The following is a 24,945-nucleotide window of genomic DNA, read 5'->3' as shown; positions in this document are numbered from 1 at the left end:
ACAAATACCTAGGTGTCTGGTTAGACTGTAAGCTCTCCTTCCAGACTCACATCAAACATCTCCAATCCAAAGTTAAATCTAGAATTGGCTTCCTGTTTCGCAACAAAGCATCCTTCACTCATGCTGCCAAACATACCCTCGTAAAACTGACCATACTATCGATCCTCAACTTCGGCGATGTCATTTACAAAATAGCCTCCAATACCCTACTCAATAAACTGGATGCAGTCTATCACAGTGCCATCCGTTTTGTCACCAAAGCCCCATATACTACCCACCACTGCGACCTGTACGCTCTCGTTGGCTGGCCCCCGCTTCATACTCGTCGCCAAACCCACTGGCTCCAGGTCATCTACAAGACCCTGCTAGGTAAAGTCCCCCCTTATCTCCGCTCACTGGTCACCATAGCAGCACCCACCTGTAGCACGCGCTCCAGCAGGTATATCTCTCTGGTCACCCCCAAAGCCAATTCCTCCTTTGGCCGTCTCTCCTTCCAGTTCTCTGCTGCCAATGACTGGAACGAACTACAAAAATCTCTGAAACTGGAAACACTTATCTCCCTCACTAGCTTTAAGCACCAGCTGTCAGAGCAGCTCACAGATCACTGCACCTGTACATAGCCCATCTATAATTTAGCCCAAACAACTACCACTTCCCCTACTGTATTTATTTATTTTGCTCCTTTGCACCCCATTATTTCTATTTCTACTTTGTACTTTCTTCCACTGCAAATCTACCATTCCAGTGTTTTACTTGCTATATTGTATGTACTTCGCCACCATGGCCTTTTTTGCCTTTACCTCCCTTATCTCACCTAATTTCCTCACATTGTATATAGACTTATTTTTCTACTGTATTATTGACTGTATGTTTGTTTTACTCCATGTGTAACTCTGTGTTGTTGTATGTGTCAAACTGCTTTGCTTTATCTTGGCCAGGTCGCAATTGTAAATGAGAACTTGTTCTCAACTAGCCTACCTGGTTAAATAAAGGTGAAATAAAAATAAAATAAATAAAAAATCAACATCTCCCTTAGCCCTGCACCGTGAGTACTATAGTACAATATAATACAACACAATACATCAACATCTCCCTTAGCCCTGCACTGTGAGTACTATAGTACAATATAATACAATACATCAACATCTCCCTCAGCCTGCACCGTGAGTACTATAGTACAATATAATACAATACATCAACATCTCCCTCAGCCTGCACTGTGAGTACTATAGTACAATATAATACAACACAATACATCAACATCTTCCTTAGCCTGCACCGTGAGTACTATTGTACAATATAATACAACACAATACATCAACATCTCCCTTAGCCCTGCACCGTGAGTACTATTGTACAATATAATACAACACAATACATCGACATCTCCCTTAGCCCTGCACCGTGAGTACTATTGTACAATATAATACGACACAATACATCAACATCTCCCTCAGCCTGCACCGTGAGTACTATTGTACAATATAATACAACACAATACATCGACATCTCCCTTAGCCCTGCACCGTGAGTACTATTGTACAATATAATACAACACAATACATCAACATCTCCCTCAGCCAGCACGGTGAGCACTATAGTACAACGTAATACAACACAATATATCAACATCTCCCTCAGCCTGCACCGTGAGCACTATAGTACAACGTAATACAACACAATATATCAACATCTCCCTCAGCCTGCACTGTGAGCACTATAGTACAACGTAATACAACACAATACATCAACATCTCCCTCAGCCTGCACTGTGAGCACTATAGTACAACGTAATACAGCACAATACATCAACATCTCCCTCAGCCTGCACTGTGAGCACTATAGTACAACGTAATACAACACAATATATCAACATCTCCCTCAGCCTGCACTGTGAGTACACTGTAGAATAGTATGCTATACACTATAAAAGGTCACACTTTATTTGGATAGTCCCATATAGATGGCCATACTATCAACAAACTATCTGTTGATAAGCAACTTATTTAGGGTTAGGTTTAGAATAGGGTTCCTGAGTGGCGTAGCGGTCTAAGGCACTGCATCACAGTGTCTAGAGGCGTCACTACAGACCCTGGTTCGATCCCGGGCTGTATCACAACCGGCCGTGATCGGGAGTCCCATAGGGCGGCGCACAATTGGCCCAGCGTCGTCCGGGTTTGGCCGAGGTAGGCCGTCATTGTAAGTAAGAATTTGTTCATAACTGACTTGCCTAGTTAAATAAAAACATGTACAAAAATAAGGGTAAGGGTTAAGGATAGGGTTTGTGGATGGTTAGTTGAAATGTTGTTGACAGTTATTGAAGATCTAATTAAAATCTACATGGGACTATCCACATAAAGTGTTACCCTATAAAATAGTACCCTACAATATCAACATCTGCCTCACTATAGTATAGTACAATAGAGTATAATACACCTCACTTTGCCTGCACTGTGAGTGCACTGTACTAGAGTATGGTACAGTAAGATACAGTATAGTATTACATCATAACTCTACAATACTTTTTAGTACACTACATCGTCTCATACCACGCTGCTCAAGGATGCTACAGTGAGTAACAGTCAGATAATACACCATCAACAGCTACACCATCAAGTACATTAACAGCTACACTGTGAGAACAGCAAACAGTTAGTACACTAGAGTACCCTCTGTTACAGCATGAAGAGTTGAGTGGAGTACACAGTTACAACACAGCAGGCACATTACATCATAGCATCAACATCTCCCTCTGCTTGTCTGCACCAGTCAACTCCAGTTGAATATGACACATATTGTGGCAGTTCTACACGTAGAGGAAGTGTTTGCGTGTGTGCCTGCGTTTCCTGCGTGTGCGTGTGTTGGTGTGTTAACACTGTAGCAGGAGTTGTGTAACGGCCAGTTTGGAAAAATTCCGAAGCAATTTCTCTTCCAGTAAAAAAAAAGTAAGAGGAAAAACAGAGCCTGTGGATCTAAGGAAAAACATGTGTGTATGAGCGTGTGTTTAGCTTATAGGTCCACCCCCCTCTCTCCCCGTCCCCCCCTCCCTCCCCGTCTCCCCTCCCTCCCCGTCCCCCCCTCCCTCCCTCTCCGTCCCCCCCCTCTCTCCCATCTCCCCCTCTCTCCCGTCTCCCCCTCTCTCCCCGTCCCCCCCTCTCTCCCCGTCCCCCCCTCTCTCCCCGTCCCCCCCTCCCTCCTCGTCTCCCCTCCCCGTCCCCCCCCCCTCCCCGTCCCCCCCTCCCTCCCCGTCTCCCCCTCTCTCCCGTCTCCCCCTCCCTCCCCGTCTCCCCCTCCCTCCCCGTCTCCCCCTCTCTCCCCGTCCCCCTCTCTCCCCCTCCCTCCCCGTCTCCCCTCCCTCCACTCCCATCTTGCCTCCCTACCTCCCCTAGTTTACTGCACACTCATGGCCTGGTTTTAGAGGAGACTTTCCACTATGAAACTGAGTAAAAACAGCACCACATCTAGTACTAGTACTGGTACATACCTGTTTATTACAGGTCCCCTTTTGGACCACACTTGACAACATTACAGTTTTTAATGAGTATGATTAATTTACACACATTTCATACGTTTCTACTATGAACATATCAGCTCTTTCCCTCCCACACACACATATATGCGCGCGCACACACACACAGTGGTGGCCATAGCTGGTGTTCAGTGTGTCAGAACAGAGGCAGAGGGGGGTAAACAAGCAGACCTCTACAGCTTTAATGCATCAACCTACAGAGACTAACCACACACGCACACACACACACGCACACACACACACACACACACACACACACACACACACACACACAGTGGTGGCCATAGCTGGTGTTCAGTGTGTCAGAACAGAGGCAGAGGGGGGTAAACAAGCAGACCTCTACAGCTTTAATGCATCAACCTACAGAGACTAACCACACACACACACACACACACACACACACACACACACACACACACACACACACACTCTCTCTACTGCGTCAGTTTAGAGATACTTCACCCCTGACCCTCAAACCACTATCCCTCCCCTTTCCCTCCCCCCTCTCTCATCTCACCCCTTTCCTGTCTAATTGAGCAGTAGAGCCCTTTGGCTCCCTTGGATGTGTATGTGTGCTGATTCTGAACCAAAGGAATGTGCAGGAAATTCCAAAAGCTTCAGCTAGATTCTCCCCCTTTTTCTGCCTGACGTGCGTGCGCACACACACACACCACATGGACACATAGGCACACATGGACACACAAATAATAGAGGGGCGCACACACACATGGATACACATGTGTCTATCACACAGACACACACACACCCATGAAACGACACACACACACAAGCAACAAAGACACACGGCTGCTCCACAGTGTGTGCTGTGTTGTGCAGTGCTGCCTGCCCTTGTCAGAGAGGAGCAACAGGACCGGGGCTGTATTGCCGTGGCGAGGAAACAATAAATTGGCATTCCACTTCCTGCCACCACGTCACCTACTTCCTGTTTCCAGAGTTATACTCCTAGCGTGTGTGTGTGTGTGTGTGTGTCTGTGTGTGTCTGTGTGTGTGTGTGTGTGTGTGTGTGTGTGTGTGTGTGTGTGTGTGTGTGTGTGTGTGTGTGTGTGTGTGTGTGTGTGAGGGAGAAAAACAAAACAAATATAGCTCTTCTAAAACTGACAAAATTCTTTGGAGGATATGTTGTCTGTCTGTCCCCTTTATTGCTGTTATTTTCACAGAAAGCCTCAGAATAGAAGCTAAGACTTTTAGCTAGTTATCCATCCACTATGGATGTTGCATATTTTGTTTCTTTCTGTAATATGTTCATCGTTTATTTTATTTTCCTATCGGTTTATCAGAATGGAACCTTGACTGTGCACTAGAGATGTTGTTGGTAATACGACACTGTCTGAGGAGAGTGTTTGTCAACGCTCCAGTGCTAGCTAGCCTAGCCCTCAGAGACTAAAGCTAGGGAGAGTTGATAGTTTGCTGAGGCTCTTGGCGTGTGAGTGTGACAGCGAATGAACGGGCCTCGCTCGCTGAGTCGACGCGGCCCGGGTCGAGCAGGCAGCCAATGGCAGTGGTCGTCACATAGGACATGAAGGGTTTGCGGTCGCAGTGATTCATGACCTCGGCATGCCACACAGATGAGCGGTCCAGATGTGCTCTTCCTGCTCACTCTTTCTGTCTCTCTCTCATGCTCTGTTTTGTTCCTCACTTTCTCTGTCTGTGTATATATCCATCTTACCTACCTCCAATACTTACCAAAGTTGACCGGAGACAGATCTTGCAGGGCTGAAATGTTGACGAACTGACTTGTTGGAAAGGTGGCATCCTATGACGATGCCACGTTGAAAGTCACTGAGCTCTTTTGTAAGGCCCTTCTCCAACCATTGCTTTCCTATGGAGATTGCATGGCTGAGTTCTCGATTTTCTTCACCTGTCAGCAACGGGTATAGATGAAATAGCCGTATCCACTCATTTGAAGCGGTGTCCGCCGTACTTGTGTATAAGTGTACGTGGTCCGCTGCAACTTTTCTTCACAATACAACAAACAGGCTCATTCTGTTCAGAACAACACATAATGTAATCTTGTAGCTGTACATCAAACATAGTGATCATAAATGTAGACACTGTAAATGACTTTTATGAATTGGAAATGTGAAGTCAACATTTGGACTCCCAGGTGTTTGGCTTGTGACATCAAAGCGGTGTTTTATTATAATCCTCAACGTCTCATCTTTCAGAAAGACTTTGTCCTCTTAATTTACAGCAACTCCCTCACTCAGACAACACATTTTCAAAAGTTGCGCAATTAGCAGGAGGGATCGGGGCAACTTTTTGTTGCATGCGATGCGCAAGTTCAACACGTCTGTCAGTCGAAACCCGTGAAGCGCAGAGCCAGAGCTCTGACGTCTTGTGTGTGTGTGTATATAGCGTGTCACTGTACAGCCAATGCATTCAGTTTAGGCGCTTATCAGTGTCCACGAGTGTAAAGGGCTACGTCTTTAACCCAAAATGTGAATAATCCACTGTTATTAACAACGTTTTATAAGCACGGAATAATCCCTTTTGAAAACAATCACTCTTGCCTAACACTTTAGCCGAACAGACTGGTGATGGGTGGATTGTGGATGTGGGAATGTGCTTCCGCGTAAAGGAGCTAATTGGTCAAAGGCAGGCGCGTGCCTGGCAAAGCATTCTTCGCTCTAACCCCCTACCCAATCAGTGACCTGACCTCACTAAAGTACATCGCCAGGGAGGGAAGCTCCTCACAGACAGCCACACAGGGCCAGGGCAGGCCCCAGATTAGCCACTAACTAACACTGTGCCTGCCTACACAGCCATCAATGCACTGCCATCCCTACTGGGTGTTACAGTACTGGGAAGCCCTCATTAAAAGATAAAAATAAGCAATGTCTAGGTTACTGGGACAGAGAGGCTGGGCGGAAATGAGTAGGTTTAATGATGATCTTTAACAAGGGGATTTGAGTTAAGACCAGCATGTCTAGCTGCACACTAGCTTTAGTTGGGGGGGGTGTTTTAAAAGATTAGGGCTGTGTCGCAGTCTCCTCTTGACTGGAAAGAGTGTGGGATTTGTAATAACCTATACCAGGAGGCCCCAATGTCTGAGCCATGTCTAGCTATGTAAAATGGCTGTTTGTGAAAACCCAAATATCTGTATTTTAGTACATTGTATTGGATGAATTGTGTGTGTGTGTGTGTGTGTGTGTGTGTGTGTGTGTGTGTGTGTGTGTGTGTGTGTGTGTGTGTACACAGTCACCTATCCTAAGTACTGTAAGATGGAGCTGGCACTACGTAATAAACCTATCATAGTGTTACCAACTCAGCTAGCCTTATGTTAATGGTTGAATTGATTCTAAGGCTAGTTTGATTAGCTTGAGGGTTTTAAGGAGTCCATGGTAAAGCAGCAGTCGGGGGGTTATGATGAGGTAATGGTGAAAGGGGGTTATCAGGGCCTACTAGCTGCTCTCTGCTGCGCTGTGCTTAGTCCAGACCTTTCTGCTGGAAATGAGCGACCAGCACGTTTTAGAACATCGCTCCACATTGAACAAGATGGTCTTTATATATATATAATACTCTATGTCTCGCTCGCTCTCTTTCTGTTCTCAATCTCTCAGCCCCCCGTCCCATCTAATCACCCCTTCAACTATTTTGAAATGATTGGCATTGCTCTGTCTTCATTCTCCTCCTTTTTTCTCATTCCTCCTCCTCCTCCTCCTCCTCCTCCTCTTCTTCTTCATATCTTCTTGTCCCTCTGACTGTGCGTGCCCCTGGCTGGTCTTAACCAGTACCACGTTTAGGAGTAGCGTGTTCTTTTATCCCTTCTCCTTTGGCCCTCTTTTTTTTGTGCGAGTTTCCCTTCTTATCGTGTGATGCGTTCTCCAGATGGTGTTTAAGACTAGAGTGTTTTGAATGCAGGAGATTGACTTTGGGGATAGGGAGGTAGAGGGTGTGGATGTGAGGAGGAGAAAGTTAGACGCACAAATATCATACTGCCCCAAAAAGGCTAACTTCCCCTGTTATTGTAATGGTAAGAGGTTAGCATGTCTTGGGGGTATGATATAAAATGCTAACTTCCCCTGTTATTGTAATGGTAAGAGGTTAGCATGTCTTGGGGGTATGATATAAAATGCTAACTTCCCCTGTTATTGTAATGGTAAGAGGTTAGCATGTCTTGGGGGTATGATATAAAATGCTAACTTCCCCTGTTATTGTAATGGTAAGAGGTTAGCATGTCTTGGGGGTATGATATAAAATGCTAACTTCCCCTGTTATTGTAATGGTAAGAGGTTAGCATGTCTTGGGGGTATGATATAAAATGCTAACTTCCCCTGTTATTGTAATGGTAAGAGGTTAGCATGTCTTGGGGGTATGATATAAAATGCTAACTTCCCCTGTTATTGTAATGGTAAGAGGTTAGCATGTCTTGGGGGTATGATATAAAATGCTAACTTCCCCTGTTATTGTAATGGTAAGAGGTTAGCATGTCTTGGGGGTATGATATAAAATGCTAACTTCCCCTGTTATTGTAATGGTAAGAGGTTAGCATGTCTTGGGGGTATGATATAAAATGCTAACTTCCCCTGTTATTGTAATGGTAAGAGGTTAGCATGTCTTGGGGGTATGATATAAAATGCTAACTTCCCCTGTTATTGTAATGGTAAGAGGTTAGCATGTCTTGGGGGTGTGAGATTTGTGACTTTCTCACTCATCATTAATCACGATTCATTCAGGACTATCTGTGATCATGGTAGCATCCACATTAATGTAGAAGTGTTTAGAATCATATTATATTCTTATTTAGAATAAAAGTGACTCCAAAATACATTATTTACCATTTCATTTCTATTGGGCACAAAATAATCTGAAACACAACCAAAACAAACAGAAAATGCATCCAAGTTTGTAGAGTCACAAGCTTGATGTAATCATTGCTTGCTAGGAATATGGGACCAAATACTAAACTTTTGACTACTTTAATACACATATAAGTGAATTTGTCCCAATACTTTTGGTCCCCTAAAATTGGGGACTATATACAAAAAAAATCCTCTAATTTCTAAACTGTTCATCCGATATGATTAATAATACCCTCAGATTAAAGCGGGCAGTCTGCACTTTAACCTCACAGTCATTGTATAATTTCAAATCCAAAGTGCTGGAGCCAAAACAGAAAAAAATTGTCACTGTCCCAATACTTTTGGAGCTCACTGTAGATGTGGCTCTGATTTAGTCCAATAGCAAGTGCAGGTTAGAAATACGCCCTCACAAATTCCCTGTATATAAATCTAGTCCTCTCTCTCTGATTGAGGTGCAGAGGGCTGAGCAGAGTAAACAACCTATTTGGAGGAGAGAAAAAAAGGAAAAAGGCACTGTGGTCTGTTTTTTCAATTATGTTGTGTTGTTTTTATAGTGCAATTTTGGTCAGACAGAAGTGCAGTAAATGAGTGCAGACTGTTTTTCCTCTCTTCTAGGGAAGGAAACACGGGACGGGGGAGGGATGGGGTGATGATGCATGGAGGAAGAGGAGAGACGTGGGAGTAGAGTGGGAGGGAGCGAGCGAGGGAGGGAGGGAGGGAGGAAGGTGGAAAAAGGTTTTTGACTTCCTGGTCAGAGTTTCTGTTTATCAGTTCCAATGACAGGGGACTTGTTCTACTATTTTGTTTTTAGCTGTTGAGCACACTGTTAGGGTGTTTCTCAACCCTCCTCCACCGCACTCCATTCTTCCTCCACTCCTCCTCTTCCTCCTTTCTCTTTTGTTTTATCCTTGGCTTAGTCAATGTAGTTTGGCCTGGCGGCCAGCTGGGAGTGTTTAAGCGTGGTTCCATGTTAAAATAAAAGCACCGTGGGGAATGTGTGACCCCTGATTCCCGTAAACCTCCTTCTCGCCTCTCCTACTGGCACAATAAAGGTATTTAAAAAAAAATAAAAAATCTCCTCCTCTGAGCCAGCTGCTGCTGCATAATACATTTTCCTAATGGAAACCATAAAATCTCTCTCTCCCCCCTTTGTCAATTAAAAATATATATTTTTCTTAAGTGCAAAAATGTCATCCATTTTGCCTGCCCTCTCCATTCAATCACATTGAAAAAGTGTGTGTATGTGTGTGTATTTAACAATGAAACTTTTGAATTCCATTTAGATTTATTGGCCATGAGCTGGTAAGCTTTCACTAGACACACTGTTATTGCCCTCTTAGACCATGGAATTTGCCTCATCATCCTACTCTTTCCTCTTTTAGAGAAAACTATCCCCTTGACCCTCCTAAATCAACACCGTGCCACCAGACGTGTGTGTGTGTGTGTGTGTGTGTGTGTGAGAGAGAGAGAGCGTGTGTGTGAGAGGGAGAGAGAGATTGAAAGAGAGAGTGTTTGTAGGTTGAGTTTTGGGGTATCTGCTCAATAAAAGATGCCTTGTGGGAGGCCCCCTGCCTCAGAGAGAGAGAGAGAGAGACACTTTAAACCCAGTTATAATATTACAATTTTAGGGGACTGTATTGCTGTGTTCCCCAGTGTCTCATCTCTCCTTTTCCTTCAACTCTGACAATGGGGCTCTTTCTGTAAGTCTGGCAAACACTCAGTCTATGGTTGCTGTGGGAGTGTGTGTGTGTTGCTCTTTCTCTCTGCCCTCTGTGTATGTGCTGTGTTCGGCATTGTTTGGGTGGAGCAGGGCATTTTCCATTCAAGTCTCAGTGGGGTGGGGCATAACATGTGTGCATCAGACTTGGGTTCAAATACTATTTGACATCTTTCAAATACTTTGCTTTAGTCTGGACAGTGCCAGGTAGACGGGATTTGCACTTCTTTCTATTCCTATTACTGTAACAGGCAAGCTCAATCAAGCACATGTAGTATTTGAACTCAGGTCTGGCCTTTGTGTTTGTCCAGGTCTTTGAAGTTCTTGGAGGGGTGGGGCTGAGTCTTTCCTTAGGCCATGGGAAAGTCTACCAGTCTTAATGGGAGATTAAACAGCACCATTTCTACCACTCTAACAACCACATTCTCCTCTCCCAGCTGGAACAACCATATTCTGAAGAACCATAACACAACCACTGGATAACTAACTAATACCGAACACAGCCACAGTGAAGCAGGGGCAGGGCTTCATTCCGTTATAATGGGTATAATAGTACTGGAGTGCCGGGATAGAAGTTGCCCCGTAACCACAGATCTAGGATCAGATATTCCAATCCTAAGCCAAACCATCAGCAGGTATTTAGAAAGAATCGGACCCTGTATCAGTGGTTCGGGGTGACTTCTACGTACTGTTGGTGTAACGGCTGTCGGGAGAGAGAGTAGACCAAGGCGCAGCGGAGTTAGTGTTCATCATGATTTTAATTTAATAAAGAACACTACACAACAAAAACAAGAAAACTGACAGCCAAACAGTCCTGTCAGGTGCAAAACAGTCAACAGAAACAATTACCCACAAAACCCAAAGGAAAAACATGCTCCTTATGTGTGACTCCCAATCAGCAACAACAAACTTCAGCTGTGCATGATTGGGAGCCACACACGGCCCAAAACAAAGAAATACAAAAACATAGAACGCCCACCCAATGTAACACCCTGGCCTAACCAAAATAAAGAACAAAAAGCCCTCTCTATGGCCAGGGCGTTACAGTTGGTGGACTTGGGAAGAAGGAGAGTAAGCGAGAGTGAGTCTGTCTGTGAATGACAGGAACATTGCTTAAAGGAAGTCTAATTTGCCAATGTCACGGTCATCTCTTTTGACATTCAGGGAAATTGCAAAGAATAACCCGAATTACAGAGGCTGCCAGGCTTTCTAGGCATCCGACCTGCGTGAGTCTGAGTGTGTGTGTGTGTGTGTGTGTGTGTGTGTGTGTGTGTGTGTGTGTGCGTGCGCCTGAATGCTTGTGTGTCTGTTGCTGTGTGTCATTCTGTAAGCGAGTGTCAAGGCTTTCTGCCACGCTGCATGTTATATTATAGCTTAATATGTATCCCTCTTCCATCTTATGAGTTAGACTTTACACCACTCTGCTGCACATACAGTATGTAGAGGACACACACACACACACACAAAATACGGTGCCAGGTTAATGTGCTGTAGATTTAGAAACATCAGCAATGAGTGCATAATGGAATGTTTACATAGCTAGCAGTGAGACAGAGACAGACAGAAAGCCTGGCATAGCAGGACAGTTAGATATGGTCATAGTCACTGGGACTATCAAGTCATGATGGAGCTCCCTACCATTACCTCATTGTCTCACTCCACCATTTCCTTTACCACAATACTAAACAGTACGGTACATTAGATCATACAGCGTACAGGAGCCCACATAGACCAAGCCTGAGAGGGAGAACAGGTCAATGAAGATGTATCAGTCGACATGTAAAGTATTTTCTTTGTTTCTAATCTTTTTATGTCTCCTCTTTTCCGTCTATTTTTATTTTCTCCCTCCCCTTTCCTTTCTCTCTCTGTATCTCGCCTACTCCCTCCCTCTTTCCACTCATCTCTCTCTCTCTCTCTCTCTCTCTCTATTTCTCTCTCTCTTTCTCTCTCTGCTGTCCAGATGTGGAGCAGATGGCTATTGACTGGCTGACAGGAAACTTCTACTTTGTGGATGACGTGGACGACCGGATCTTTGTGTGTGACAAGGACGGTCAGACGTGTGTCACCCTGCTGGACCAGGAGCTGTACAACCCCAAGGGCATCGCCCTGGACCCCACTATGGGGTGAGGACACACAAATCAAATCAAATGGATTTATATAGCCCTTCTTACATCAGCTGATATCTCAAAGTGCTGTACAGAAACCCAGCCTAAAACCTCAAACTGCAAGCAATGCAGGTGTAGAAGCACGGTGGCTAGGAAAAACTCCCTAGAAAGACCAACACCTAGGAAGAAACCTAGAGAGGAACCATGCTATGAGGGGTGGCCAGTCCTCTTCTGGCTGTGCCGGGTGGAGATTATAACAACATGGCCAAGATGTTCAAATGTTCATAAATGACCAGCATGGTCAAATAATAATAATCACAGTGGTTGTCGAGGGTACAACAGGTCAGCACCTTAAGAGTAAATGTCAGTTGGCTTTTCATAGCCAATCATTGAGAGTATCTCTACCGCTCCTGCTGTCTCTAGAGAGTTGAAAACAGCAGGTCAGGGACAGGTAGCATGTCCGGTGAACAGGTCAGGGTTACATTGCCGCAGGCAGAACAGTTGAAACTGGAGCAGCAGCACGGCCTGGTGGACTGGGGACAGCAAGGAGTCATCATGTCAGGTAGTCCTGAGGCATGATCCTAGGGCTTAGGTCCTCCGAGAGAGAGAAAGAGAGAATTAGAAAGAGCATACTTAAATTCACACAGGACACCGTATAAGACAGGAGAAATACTCCAGATATAACAGACTGACCCTAGCCCCCCGACACATAAACTACTGCAGCATAAATACTGGAGGCTGAGACAGGAGGGGTCAGGAGACACTGTGGCCCCATCCGATGATACCCCTGGACAGGGCCAAACAGGAAGGATATAACCCTACCCACTTTGCCAAAGCACAGCTCCCACACCACTAGAGGGATAGCTTCAACCACCAACTTACCATCCTGACACATTCACACTCCAAACGTGCACACACACATATGCATAGGCTGCCTGCACACACACACACACACACACACACACACACACACACACACACACACACACACACACACACACACACACACACACACACAGGCTGCACGCACGCACGCCCCCAGACTGCTTATGCGTCCGTGTTTTGTCTTTTACGTTATATACCAATCCATCACCACACATCATTTGAATAGATGTACACACCTGCAAAATCACATAACCATTTTACATATACACGCACACATTCACACTCACCAACTAACCCTATTCAATGCCCCCATTTGTTGGTCAAGGTTGGATGGGCATGTCTTTGCATGTACGCAGTGAGACAGCGAAATTCACACTCCCTCCTTTATTCCATTGGGAACAGACCAATGTCCCAGAGCACGTGTGCTTTAACACGCCATAACAGTCCCGTGAGAGGCCCAGTGTTTGGGCCACAGTAGTCTGTCATTGTTACACAACCCAAAACAATGGACTGGGGCTGAGGGGTGGGTGGAGGGGCGAAGGGGTTCCAGTTTTCCGAAACACTTGGAAGTGTTCCATTCCCCTCTCTGATTGGTCCGTGGGCCACTGACTGGAAGTTTGGGGGAGCAGTAATTTAGTGCAGATGTTTCATTTGTGTTGTTCAGCCCTGAGCCCCTGAGCGCTCCCAAATCCTGCCTTTTCACAGTTTTTCTATAATCATGTTTTTATTTCAGCCCTGCTGTTTATGACGGGTCTCGGAACTCAATTCCAAAAGGGGTTGTGTGTGTGCTCGCCATGTGTTTGTGTGTGTGTGCGCATGTGCAAGTATTTGTTTTTCATTCCAACCAATTCCCAGTGCTAGAATTGTCTGTGCAGTAATATACTCTGGTACATTTACTTCCCCTGCCTGATGTTGTCCAGCTGCTGTAAGAGGATGAGAGTAATATTCTTGGCTGTAATTTAGAGATTACATAATATTAGTACACTGATTTATATGTGTGTGTGTGTGTGTGTGTGTGTGTGTGTGTGTGTGTGTGTGTGTGTGTGTGTGTGTGTGTGTGTGTGTGTGTGTGTTTTAAATTGTTTAACTTAGGTCAAATGTTTAGGGTAGCCTTCCACAAGCTTCCCACAATAAGTTGGGGGAATTTTGGCCCATTCCTCCTGACAGAGTTGGTGTAACCGAGTCGTCAGGTTTGTAGGCCTCCTTGCTCGCACACGATTTTTCAGTTCTGCCCACAAATTTTCTATGGGATTTTGGTCAGGGCTTTGTGATGGCCACTCCCATACCTTGACTTTGTTGTCCTTAAGCCATTTTGTCACAACTTTGGAAGTATGCTTGGGGTCATTGTCCATTTGGAAGACCCATTTGCGACCAAGCTTTAACATCCTGACTGATGTCTTGTGATCTTGCTTCAATATATCCACGTAATTTTCCTCCTCATGATGCCATCTATTTTGTGAAGTGCACCAGTCCCTCCTGCAGCAAATCACCCCCACAACATGATGCTAGCACCCCGTGCTTCACGGTTGGGATGGTGTTCTTTGACTTGCAAGCGTCCCTCTTTTTCCTCCAAACATAACAATGGTCATTATGGCCAAACAATTTCATCAGACCAGAGGACATTGATCCAAAAAGTATGATCTTTGTCCCCATGTCCAGTCGTAAACTTAGTCTGGCTTTTTTATGGTGGTTTTAGAGCAGTGGCTTCTTCCTTGCTGAGCAGCCTTTCAGGTTATGTCGATATAGGACTCGTTTTACTGTAGATATAGATACTTTTGTACCTGTTTCCTCCAGCATCTTCACAAGGTCTTTGCTGTTGTTCTGGGATTGATTTGCGTTTTTCACACCAAAGTATGTTGATCTCTAGGAGACAGAACGCATCTCCTTCCTGAGCAGTATGACGGCTGCGTGGCCCCATGGTGTTTAAACTTGCGTACTATTGTTTGTACAGATGAACATGGTACCTTCAGGCGTTTGGAAATTGCTCCCAAGGATGAACCAGACTTGTGGAGGTCTACAATTTTTTTTCTGAGGTCTTGGTTGATTTCTTTTGATTTTCCCATGATGTCAAGCAAAGAGGCACTGAGTTTGAAGGTAGGCCTTGAAATACATCCACAGGTACACCTCCAATTGACTCAAATTATGTAAATTTGCCTATCAGAAGCTTCTAGAGCAATGACATCATTTTCTGGAATATTCCAAGCTGTTTAAAGGCACAGTCAACTTAGTGTATGTAAACCTCTGACCCACTAGAATTGTGATACAGTGAATTATAAGTGAAATAATCTGTCTGTAAACAATTGTTGGAAAAATTTGTTAACAAACTATAGTTTGTTAACAAGACATTTGTGGAGTGGTTTAAAAACAAGTTTTAATGACGCTAACCTAAGTGTATGTAAACTTCCGACTTCAACAGTGTGTGTATATTATAAATAAATATATATATATATATATATATATATATATATATATATATATATATATATATATATATATATATATATACATGCACTGCTCAAAAAAATAAAGGGAACACTTAAACAACACAACGTAACTCCAAGTCAATCACACTTCTGTGAAATCAAACTGTCCACTTAGGAAGCAACACTGATTGACAATAAATTTCACATGCTGTTGTGCAAATGGAATAGACAACAGGTGGAAATTATAGGCAATTAGCAAGACACCCCCAATAAAGGAGTGATTCTGCAGGTGGTGACCACAGACCACTTCTCAGTTCCTATGCTTCCTGGCTGATGTTTTGGTCACTTTTGAATGCTGGCGGTGCTTTCACTCTAGTGGTAGCATGAGACGGAGTCTACAACCCACACAAGTGGCTCAGGTAGTGCAGCTCATCCAGGATGGCACATCAATGCGAGCTGTGGCAAGAAGGTTTGCTGTGTCTGTCAGCGTAGTGTCCAGAGCATGGAGGCGCTACCAGGAGACAGGCCAGTACATCAGGAGACGGGGAGGAGGCCGTAGGAGGGCAACAACCCAGCAGCAGGACCGCTACCTCCGCCTTTGTGCAAGGAGGAGCAGGAGAAGCACTGCCAGAGCCCTGCAAAATGACCTCCAGCAGGCCACAAATGTGCATGTGTCTGCTCAAATGGTCAGAAACAGACTCCATGAGGGTGGTATGAGGGCCCGACGTCCACAGGTGGGGGTTGTGCTTACAGCCCAACACCGTGCAGGACGTTTGGCATTTGCCAGAGAACACCAAGATTGGCAAATTCGACACTGGTGCCCTGTGCTCTTCACAGATGAAAGCAGGTTCACACTGAGCACGTGACAGACGTGACAGAGTCTGGAGACGCCGTGGAGAACGTTCTGCTGCCTGCAACATCCTCCAGCATGACCGGTTTGGCGGTGGGTCAGTCATGGTGTGGGGTGGCATTTCTTTGGGGGGCCGCACAGCCCTCCATGTGCTCGCCAGAGGTAGCCTGACTGCCATTAGGTACCGAGATGAGATCCTCAGACCCCTTGTGAGACCATATGCTGGTGCGGTTGGCCCTGGGTTCCTCCTAATGCAAGACAATGCTAGACCTCATGTGGCTGGAGTGTGTCAGCAGTTCCTTCAAGAGGAAGGCATTGATGCTATGGACTGGCCCGCCCGTTCCCCAGACCTGAATCCAATTGAGCACATCTGGGACATCATGTCTCGCTCCATCCACCAATGCCACGTTGCACCACAGACTGTCCAGGAGTTGGCGGATGCTTTAGTCCAGGTCTGGGAGGAGATCCCTTAGGAGACCATCCGCCACCTCATCAGGAGCATGCCCAGGCGTTGTAGGGAGGTCATACAGGCACGTGGAGGCCACACACACTACTGAGCCTCATTTTGACTTGTTTTAAGGACATTACATCAAAGTTGGATCAGCCTGTAGTGTGGTTTTCCACTTTAATTTTGAATGTGACTCCAAATCCAGACCTCCATGGGTTGATAAATTGGATTTCTATTGATTATTTTTGTGTGATTTTGTTGTCAGCACATTCAACTATGTAAAGAAAAAAGTATTTAATAAGATTATTTCATTCATTCAGATCTAGGATGTGTTATTTTAGTGTTCCCTTTATTTTTTTGAGCAGTGTGTATATATGGAATATCTACATAGGCGTACAGATGCCCATTATCAGCAACCATCACTCCTGTGTTCCAATGGCACGTTGTGTTAGCTAATCCAAGTTTATCATTTTAAAAGGCTAATTGATCATTAGAAAACCCTTTTGCAATTATGTTATCACAGCTGCAAACTGTAGTGCTGATTAAAGAAGCAATTTAACTGGCCTTCTTTAGACTAGTTGAGTATCTGGAGCATCAGCATTTGTGGGTTCGATTACAGGCTCAAAATGGCCAGAAACAAAGAACTTTCTTCTGAAACTCGTCAATCTATTCTTGTTCTGAGAAATGAAGGCTATTCCATGCGAGAAATTGGCAAGAAACTGAAGATCTCGTACAATGCTGTGTACTAGTCTCAACGTCAACAGTGAAGAGGTGACTCCGGGATGTTGGCCTTCAAGGCAGAGTTCCTCTGTCGAGTGTCTGTGTTCTTTTGCCCATCTTAATCATTTATTTTTATTGGCCAGTCTGAGATATGACTTTTACTTTGCAACTCTGCCTAGAAGGCAAGCATCCCGGAGTCGCTGTTGACATTGAGACTGGTGTTTTGTGGGTACTATTTAATGAAGCTGCCAGTTGAGGACTTGAGGCGTCTGTTTCTCAAACTAGACACTCTAATGTACTTGTCCTCTTGCTCAGTTGTGCACCGGGGCCTTTCCGAGAGCATGTCCAGGACAGTTTGATAGTTTCCTCCTGTTTAGGAACCAGTGAGAGGCACGGTAAACAAGCTTTAAGGAACAAGACATAATAGAATATCAAATGTTCTAGTTAGGCCCAGGAGGTGTCCCTAGGTTGTTGCTGGACAAACTGTTACCACACTCAAATATTCCTCCATATAAAACCTAATGAAGGTAATAAGGGGTATTCAAATACAGAGCCAAGTTTCCCCTACATTTATCAATTCACCAATCAATCAATCAGTCAATCACTGTCAAACAGCTGTCTCTCCTCTCCCGCAACTCTTCTCTGGGTTGTTGCTGGAAATGAATACATCCTCATGCTCAGTTAACTTGCCTGCTAAAATAAGTTTGGGATAAAATAGAATCTAGAATTCTTGTCTATAATCATCTCCCTCCCCTATTCTTCTTCCACAGTAAAGTATTCTTCACAGACTACGGTCAGATCCCCAAGGTGGAGCGTTGTGACATGGATGGTCAGAACCGGACTAAGCTGGTGGACAGTAAGATTGTGTTCCCCCACGGTATCACCCTGGACCTGGTCAGCAGGCTGGTCTACTGGGCCGATGCCTACCTGGACTACATAGAGGTGGTGGACTACGAAGGCAAGAACAGACACACCATCATACAGGGCCTGCTGGTGAGGACATACATACATACATACATACATACATACATACATACATACATACAAGGACATCGAGGGCAAGAACAGACAGACCATCATACAGGGCCTGCTGGTGAGGACATACATACATACATACATACATACATACATACATACATACATACATACATACAAGGACATCGAGGGCAAGAACAGACAGACCATCATACAGGGCCTGCTGGTGAGGACATACATACATACATACATACATACATACATACATACATACATACATACAAGGACATCGAGGGCAAGAACAGACACACTATCATTCAGGGCCTGCTTGTGAGCTCATCAACCTGCGACTGTCTGGAAGCTAGCGTACTTCAGAGTTCTGGAAGGGATCAGTTAAGTGGGTTTAACATTGTGGAATGTTGCAGATTGTTGTTAATGTTGTGTAGAGCAGATGGACATCTTTATGTAGCGTAAGGAGCTGTGAACTTTTTACACTCATAGTTATCCAAGCAGTTCAATCTTAAATGCAAGGTAAATACTTGGCACTAAAATCAAGTGCCCCCCATATTGTGTGTAAATCTATGTAGAGCTTCCTGTGTTTTTCTCTCCTGTGAGGATCCTTTCTCCCCTGCTGTTGTAGTAGTTTGTAGACCGGTGAGCTATGGCCAGAGAGCAGGGGGTGGACAGTAGCCTTTTCATTAGAGTGTTGATTAGTAGGAGGTGAGGCTGAGCTCTGGACGGTGCCGCGGCTGGCGTGGCCAAGCGCCTTTTAAACCTGTTAGCAGGGCTTTTAGCGCTAGCTGTCTCTGTCTGCACAAGTAATAGCCTTCATTTACTCACTGGGCCTGGGGGCAGAGACGTGTACACACATACACACACACACACAAAGCCCCTTCGTGTGTGTGTGCCAGATAGCTATCAGCAGCAGTTTAAAGTCCATGGACGGTTATTGATGGTGTGGTATGGGCTGCGTTGCAGAGAGCATCTGTGTTTATCCCTGCCCTGCCTCATCTGAATGGACGCTAGCAGCTCTGATCTGAAACACTGATGGGCCGCCAACGTCTATGTGACGTTAGTGCTGTTTACTGGGACAGTAAGCCTGGCTTTCTTCTCACGGATGAATGTGTGTTTGTTTAGGCGTGTTAGAGTGCATTAAATAAAATGGAGCCCTGTGTCATGCGAAGGATGTTTAGAATTCTGAAGCACCTTTGCGGTTGGGTTCGTACACACTGAGTGAATGAGTGTGAAGGGGAATGATGTATTGTGACTTTTTGGGGGTTTTGCGTCACTCATTCTCTCTCCCTCCCCCTCTTTTTCTCTTCCCCCCCTTATTCTCTCTCTCTCTCTCTCTCTCTCTCTCTCTCTCTCTCTCTCTTCCCACCCTCTCTCTCTTCCCACCCTCTCTGTCAGATTGAGCACCTGTACGGTCTGACAGTGTTTGAGAACTACCTGTATGCCACTAACTCGGACAACGCCAACATGCAGCCTAAGACCAGTGTGATCAGAGTGAACCGCTTCAACAGCTCTGACTACCAGGTGGTGACCCGCGTCGACAAGGGAGGAGCCCTGCACGTCTACCACCAGAGACGCCAGCCCCCAGGTAACTGTTGTTATAGGGTTCTGTATTTTATGCTGGGCATATTGTCAAATCAATTCTATATTGAACCCACAGACATAGTGGTATAGTTGACATTCATTTGAATACTAAAAAAGGTCCTCTCCTCCAGTGCGTAGCCATGCATGTGAACCAGACCAGTTTGGGAAGGCAGGAGGCTGCTCTGATATTTGTCTGCTGGGGAACAGCCATAAGACCCGTACCTGCCGCTGTCGCTCCGGCTTCAGCCTGGGGAGTGACGGGAAGTCCTGCAAGAGTAAGTACCACACAGCCAATCTCGTCTCAGGTACTCCACAGCACAGCCAATCAAATCTCAGATACTCCATAACACAGCCAATTATCTGTTAGGCACTTTTACAACCCGAGCCAATCCGCTTTAAGATGCTGAGTTACATCTGCTCTGAGATACAACAACCCAGCCAACCCATTCCTACATACTATAGTCTACGGCACAGATGATATCACAGCCAATCTCTTTGAGCAGCTAAATCTCATGTCTGAGCAGTAGAAATCCTCTGACTCACCTGGCATTGACAGCCAACCTCCCTAATCAATGTCTACATGCCCGAAGCCCCACTGTAACTTTAAACCAGAGGCATAGATTGATTCTGTGATTGAACCTGTGCCAAGGGCAGTGAAGGTTGAGTCAGGAAAACCGCATGCCCCTGAGCTAAGGTCTGGGACACCCCTAATGTGCATGTATTAAGCAGGCTTTTCTCCGGTTGACTACTTTTGTATGCTGCATCATGTGAGTTGCAACCCCATCCCTGATTGATTCACTTTGCCCGCGAGGTGTGTATTAATATTCTGTGAGGATATGAAAGCAAGCACATATTGATCTGTTTCTAGACTATAACCCTTTGGTGGCCTTGATAACCACACCGCGGTAGATTGATTCAACAGAAGCCTATCCCGTCCGCCATGCCGTACGGAACTCCCGCTTGTTCATTTGAATGATTTGAAAATCGCTTACATTCTCATTAGGTTGACGGGATTATGCTGCTCTTGCACCGTTTCTGTCTGTTTTAAATAATGCAAATGATATGGGGGCGGTGTTATTTAGTGTCAGCGTTTCAATTGGGAATTATTTTCTGAGAAGCAATCGGTCGAGAGATTTTAAGAAAGCCGGGGAATATTGGAAGGGATTGGAATCCTGTGGATCTCATTAAACAACCAAAGGCCTCACCAATGCTCTCCTCCTCCTGGTCCCATGTTGTCTGTCTGTCATAGCATTGTAGTGTGATTTGAAATCCTTTTTAGAAGCTACCTCTCAGGTTGGGCAGACTCGCTAGAGAGAAGCTAACTAGATATGTGTTTAGAATAAGTTTACAGTCAAAAGCCCCTATTCATAAAGCATCTCAAAGTGCTGATCTAGGATCAGTTTTTTGTCGTTTAGATCATAATGAATAAGATTACATGGACAGGGGGATGGCTGATCCTAGATCAACATTCTTACTCTGAGATGATTTATGAATACATACCCAGTAAGTCCTCTCTATCTCCCATGCTGTTTCTCAGAGCCGGAGCATGAGCTGTTTCTGGTGTACGGTAAAGGTCGTCCAGGGGTCATCAGAGGGATGGACATGAATGCTAAGGTCCCAGATGAGTACATGATCCCTATAGAGAACCTGATGAACCCCAGAGCCCTTGACTTCCACTCAGAGAGTGACTTCATATATTTTGCCGACGCCACCAGCTACCTCATCGGTCGCCAGAAGATCGACGGTACAGAAAGGGACACCATTCTGAAGGAAGGTACGGTAACTGACCCTCCATGTTGGCCATTTTCGGGAATCATTACTGTAATAGGGAGTAGTGGCCATTTTGGCTCCAAAATACTGCTAGCACCTTGTCAGGTGCTCTTGTGAGGGTAGAGGTGGTCATTTTAGCTCCGTTTGTCCAGTTTTGTTGTGTATAAAAGGGCGACTGGCCTCTCACCACCTTTTCCTCTGTGTTCCAGGGATCCATACAGTCGAGGGAATAGCGGTGGACTGGATGGCTGATAACCTGTACTGGACAGACGATGGGCCCAAGAAGACCATCAGTGTGGCCAGGCTGGAGAAGGCTTCCCAGACTCGCAAGACTCTCATCGATGGCAAGATGACCCACCCCCGCGCCATCGTAGTGGACCCCTTGCACGGGTAAGAGACGGAGAGAGGGAGGGATGGTGGGAGAAAGATGAAAGGAAAGAGAGTGGTTTCAGATTGGTCTTTAAACTGGTGAGATGCAGCTTTAAAGTTTGTGGGTTGGATGTGTGGGAGAGGTTAGGTAAAAGTTGTTTTGTGGGAGGCGGTAGGTTTTCATTTAATTCAGAATGTGTGTATGTGTGTTGGGAGTATTTGATTCCCTCTGCTTCTTAATAGATTCTTTTGATATTCTAATGAGCCTCTCCCATGTGTGTGTGATGTGGCTGGGAGATGATTGGAAAGTTGACCCTGGGGGGGTGGGGGTGTGTGTGTGTGTGTGTGTGTGTGTGTGCGATATAATTAAGCAATAAGACATATACCACAAACCCCAGAGGTGCCTTATTGTTATTATAAACTGGTTACCAATGTCATTAGACAAGTAAAATGTCTGATATACCTCAGCATCCAGGAGACAAACTACCCGGTTTATAATATGACATTTAGCAGACGCTTTTATCCAAACCAACTTAGTCATGCGTGCATGCATTTACTTATGGGTGGTCCCTGGAATCAAACCCACTGTCCTGGGGTCGCAAGCGCCATGCTCCACTAACTGAGCTACAGTGTAGTGGGCTCCCGGGGTTCTCTCTCCGAGCAGTCTTAATCTGTGTGTGACTCTTCATAGTGATGTACCCTCACCTGGCCCGCTCCCTAGAGCAATACACACACACACAAACACACTCTAGATTGGCCGTGACAGAGAGACGTGCGTCCACACACTCTCCTGGAGAAGCACTCACCCCCACTGAGACCTGTAATCAATCAGCCAGCCAGAGAAGTAGGGAAGAGCGAGGGAGACGAGGGGAGACGGGGTGGAGGAGCGAGAGGAGAGTGAGATGGATCGAACCCGAGGTAGAAGTAGGGAGGAATAGAGAGAGTGGGGGAAGGAGAGGTAAAGATGCGAGGTAGAGACCGGTAGAGGGAATGAGTCTCAAAGGGGGGAGAGGAAAGGAGAGGGGGGGGGAGAAATTGATTGAGTCAGACGGTCACTCATACTACAGTGTGATGAGGAGAGTCTGGTGTTACATAATGAGTTGTTTAACAGCCGATATTGGACTTGGTCATAGTGGTGGCCGGCTGGCTGGATCGATAGTCCTATGGTGTCCATCTATCAGGGGCTTTGACAGACAGCTCCAATCTGGAGAGAATGTCATTAGTCAGTATATTGACGGCCTGACCAGGGGACCCTTCACTGTGGGGGTGGTTAGGGGACGTCCTATAGAATGCTACTCGATCAGATGTCAGCTGGGGCAGAATTGTCCATTCACAACAGACCAAAACACACACACACACACACAGACAGATACACACACACACCCTGCTCACCCACCCCTCTCTTCCAAGGTGGATGTACTGGACAGACTGGGAGGAAGATCCCAAGGAGAGTAAGAGAGGGAAGATTGAGCGGGCCTGGATGGATGGTTCTAATAGGAACGTGTTCCTGACCAGTAAGACGGTCCTGTGGCCCAATGGACTGAGTCTGGACATCCCACAGGGCATTCTGTACTGGGTGGACGCATACTATGACCGCATCGAGATGGTCTACATTAACAACACTGAACGCAAGGTCAGTCAGACTGGTTACTGGCGCTTAACCTAACCCCAACCCTAACCCCAACCCCAACCCTGACCCCAACCCTAACCCCAACCCTAACCCCAACCCCAACCCTAACCCCAACCCTACTATGACCACCTCAACAACACTGAACTCAAGGTCAGACATTGACAATACCTGTGTTTCAGTTGCAAAACGTTTTGCTACGGTGTGCACTAATGAATATGACCTTGTGTTGTGCTGTTCCTATCAGACGGTATACGAGGGTCAGGAGTTGAACCACGCCTTCGGCCTGTGTCACTACAAACACTTCCTGTTCTGGAACGAGTACCGCAGCGGCAGCATCTACAAACTGGACCAGGTCACCAGGACCGTCACCCTGCTCCGCAATGAACGGCCGCCCATCTTCGAGATCCGCATGTATGACGCCCAGCAGCAGCAAGGTACAGGACACTACTCTGTCCAGCCAACCACAACTCCATCCATCCATCTGTCTATCCAATCACTCCCCCCCCATACATCATTTATTGTTATCGCTGCCGTTCTCATATCAGATGACAGATCTGCAGCTAGGTCTAAGTTGTAACTTGAGATATAATGCATTCGGAAAGTATTCAGACCCCTTGACTTTTTCCACATTTTGTTACATTACAGCCTAAAATGGATTCAATATTTATTTTTCTTATCAATCGACACACAATAACCCATAATGACAAAGTGAAGATGTTTATAGACATTTTTGCAAATTTTATAATAAAAATAAATAAAACAGAAATACCTTATTTACGTAAGTATTCTGACCCTTTGCTCTGAGATTCGAAATTGAGCTCCGATGCATCCTGTTTCCATTGATCATCCTTGAGATGTTTCTACAACTTGATTGGAGTCCACCTGTGGTAAATTCAATTGATTGGACATTATTTGGAAAGGCACACACCTGTCTATATAAGGTCCCACAGTTGAAAGTGCATGTCAGAGCAAAAACCAAGCCATGAGGTCAAAGGAATTGTCCGTAGAGCTCCGAGACAGGATTGTGTCGAGGTATAGATCTGGGGAAGGGTACTGAAAAATGTCTGCAGCATTGAAGGTCCCCAAGAACAGTGGCCTCCATCAT

General features: G+C 45.5%; 1 protein-coding gene across 6 annotated transcripts in view; it reads left to right on the top strand.

Annotated features, from left to right (window-relative positions):
- LOC115207921 (low-density lipoprotein receptor-related protein 1) overlaps positions 1–24,945 on the top strand; it is a 178,012-nt gene that overhangs the window by 82,281 nt on the left and 70,786 nt on the right. For 5 of the 6 annotated variants that reach the window (XM_029775510.1, XM_029775509.1, XM_029775515.1 and 2 more), the window contains exons 7-14: positions 12,030–12,192; positions 18,271–18,493; positions 19,886–20,075; positions 20,203–20,346; positions 21,609–21,845; positions 22,051–22,231; positions 23,621–23,843; positions 24,085–24,274. In XM_029775510.1, the coding sequence (XP_029631370.1) occupies positions 12,030–12,192; positions 18,271–18,493; positions 19,886–20,075; positions 20,203–20,346; positions 21,609–21,845; positions 22,051–22,231; positions 23,621–23,843; positions 24,085–24,274 (1,551 nt within the window). Of the gene's footprint in view, positions 1–8,546; positions 8,871–12,029; positions 12,193–18,270; positions 18,494–19,885; positions 20,076–20,202; positions 20,347–21,608; positions 21,846–22,050; positions 22,232–23,620; positions 23,844–24,084; positions 24,275–24,945 lie in introns of those variants that run through there. The other variant, XM_029775514.1, reaches the window with a different exon arrangement.

This window comes from Salmo trutta, chromosome 14 (assembly GCF_901001165.1).
Source record: "Salmo trutta chromosome 14, fSalTru1.1, whole genome shotgun sequence".
Taxonomy (NCBI): domain Eukaryota; kingdom Metazoa; phylum Chordata; class Actinopteri; order Salmoniformes; family Salmonidae; genus Salmo; species Salmo trutta.
This window is presented reverse-complemented; position numbering and strand designations above follow the sequence as displayed.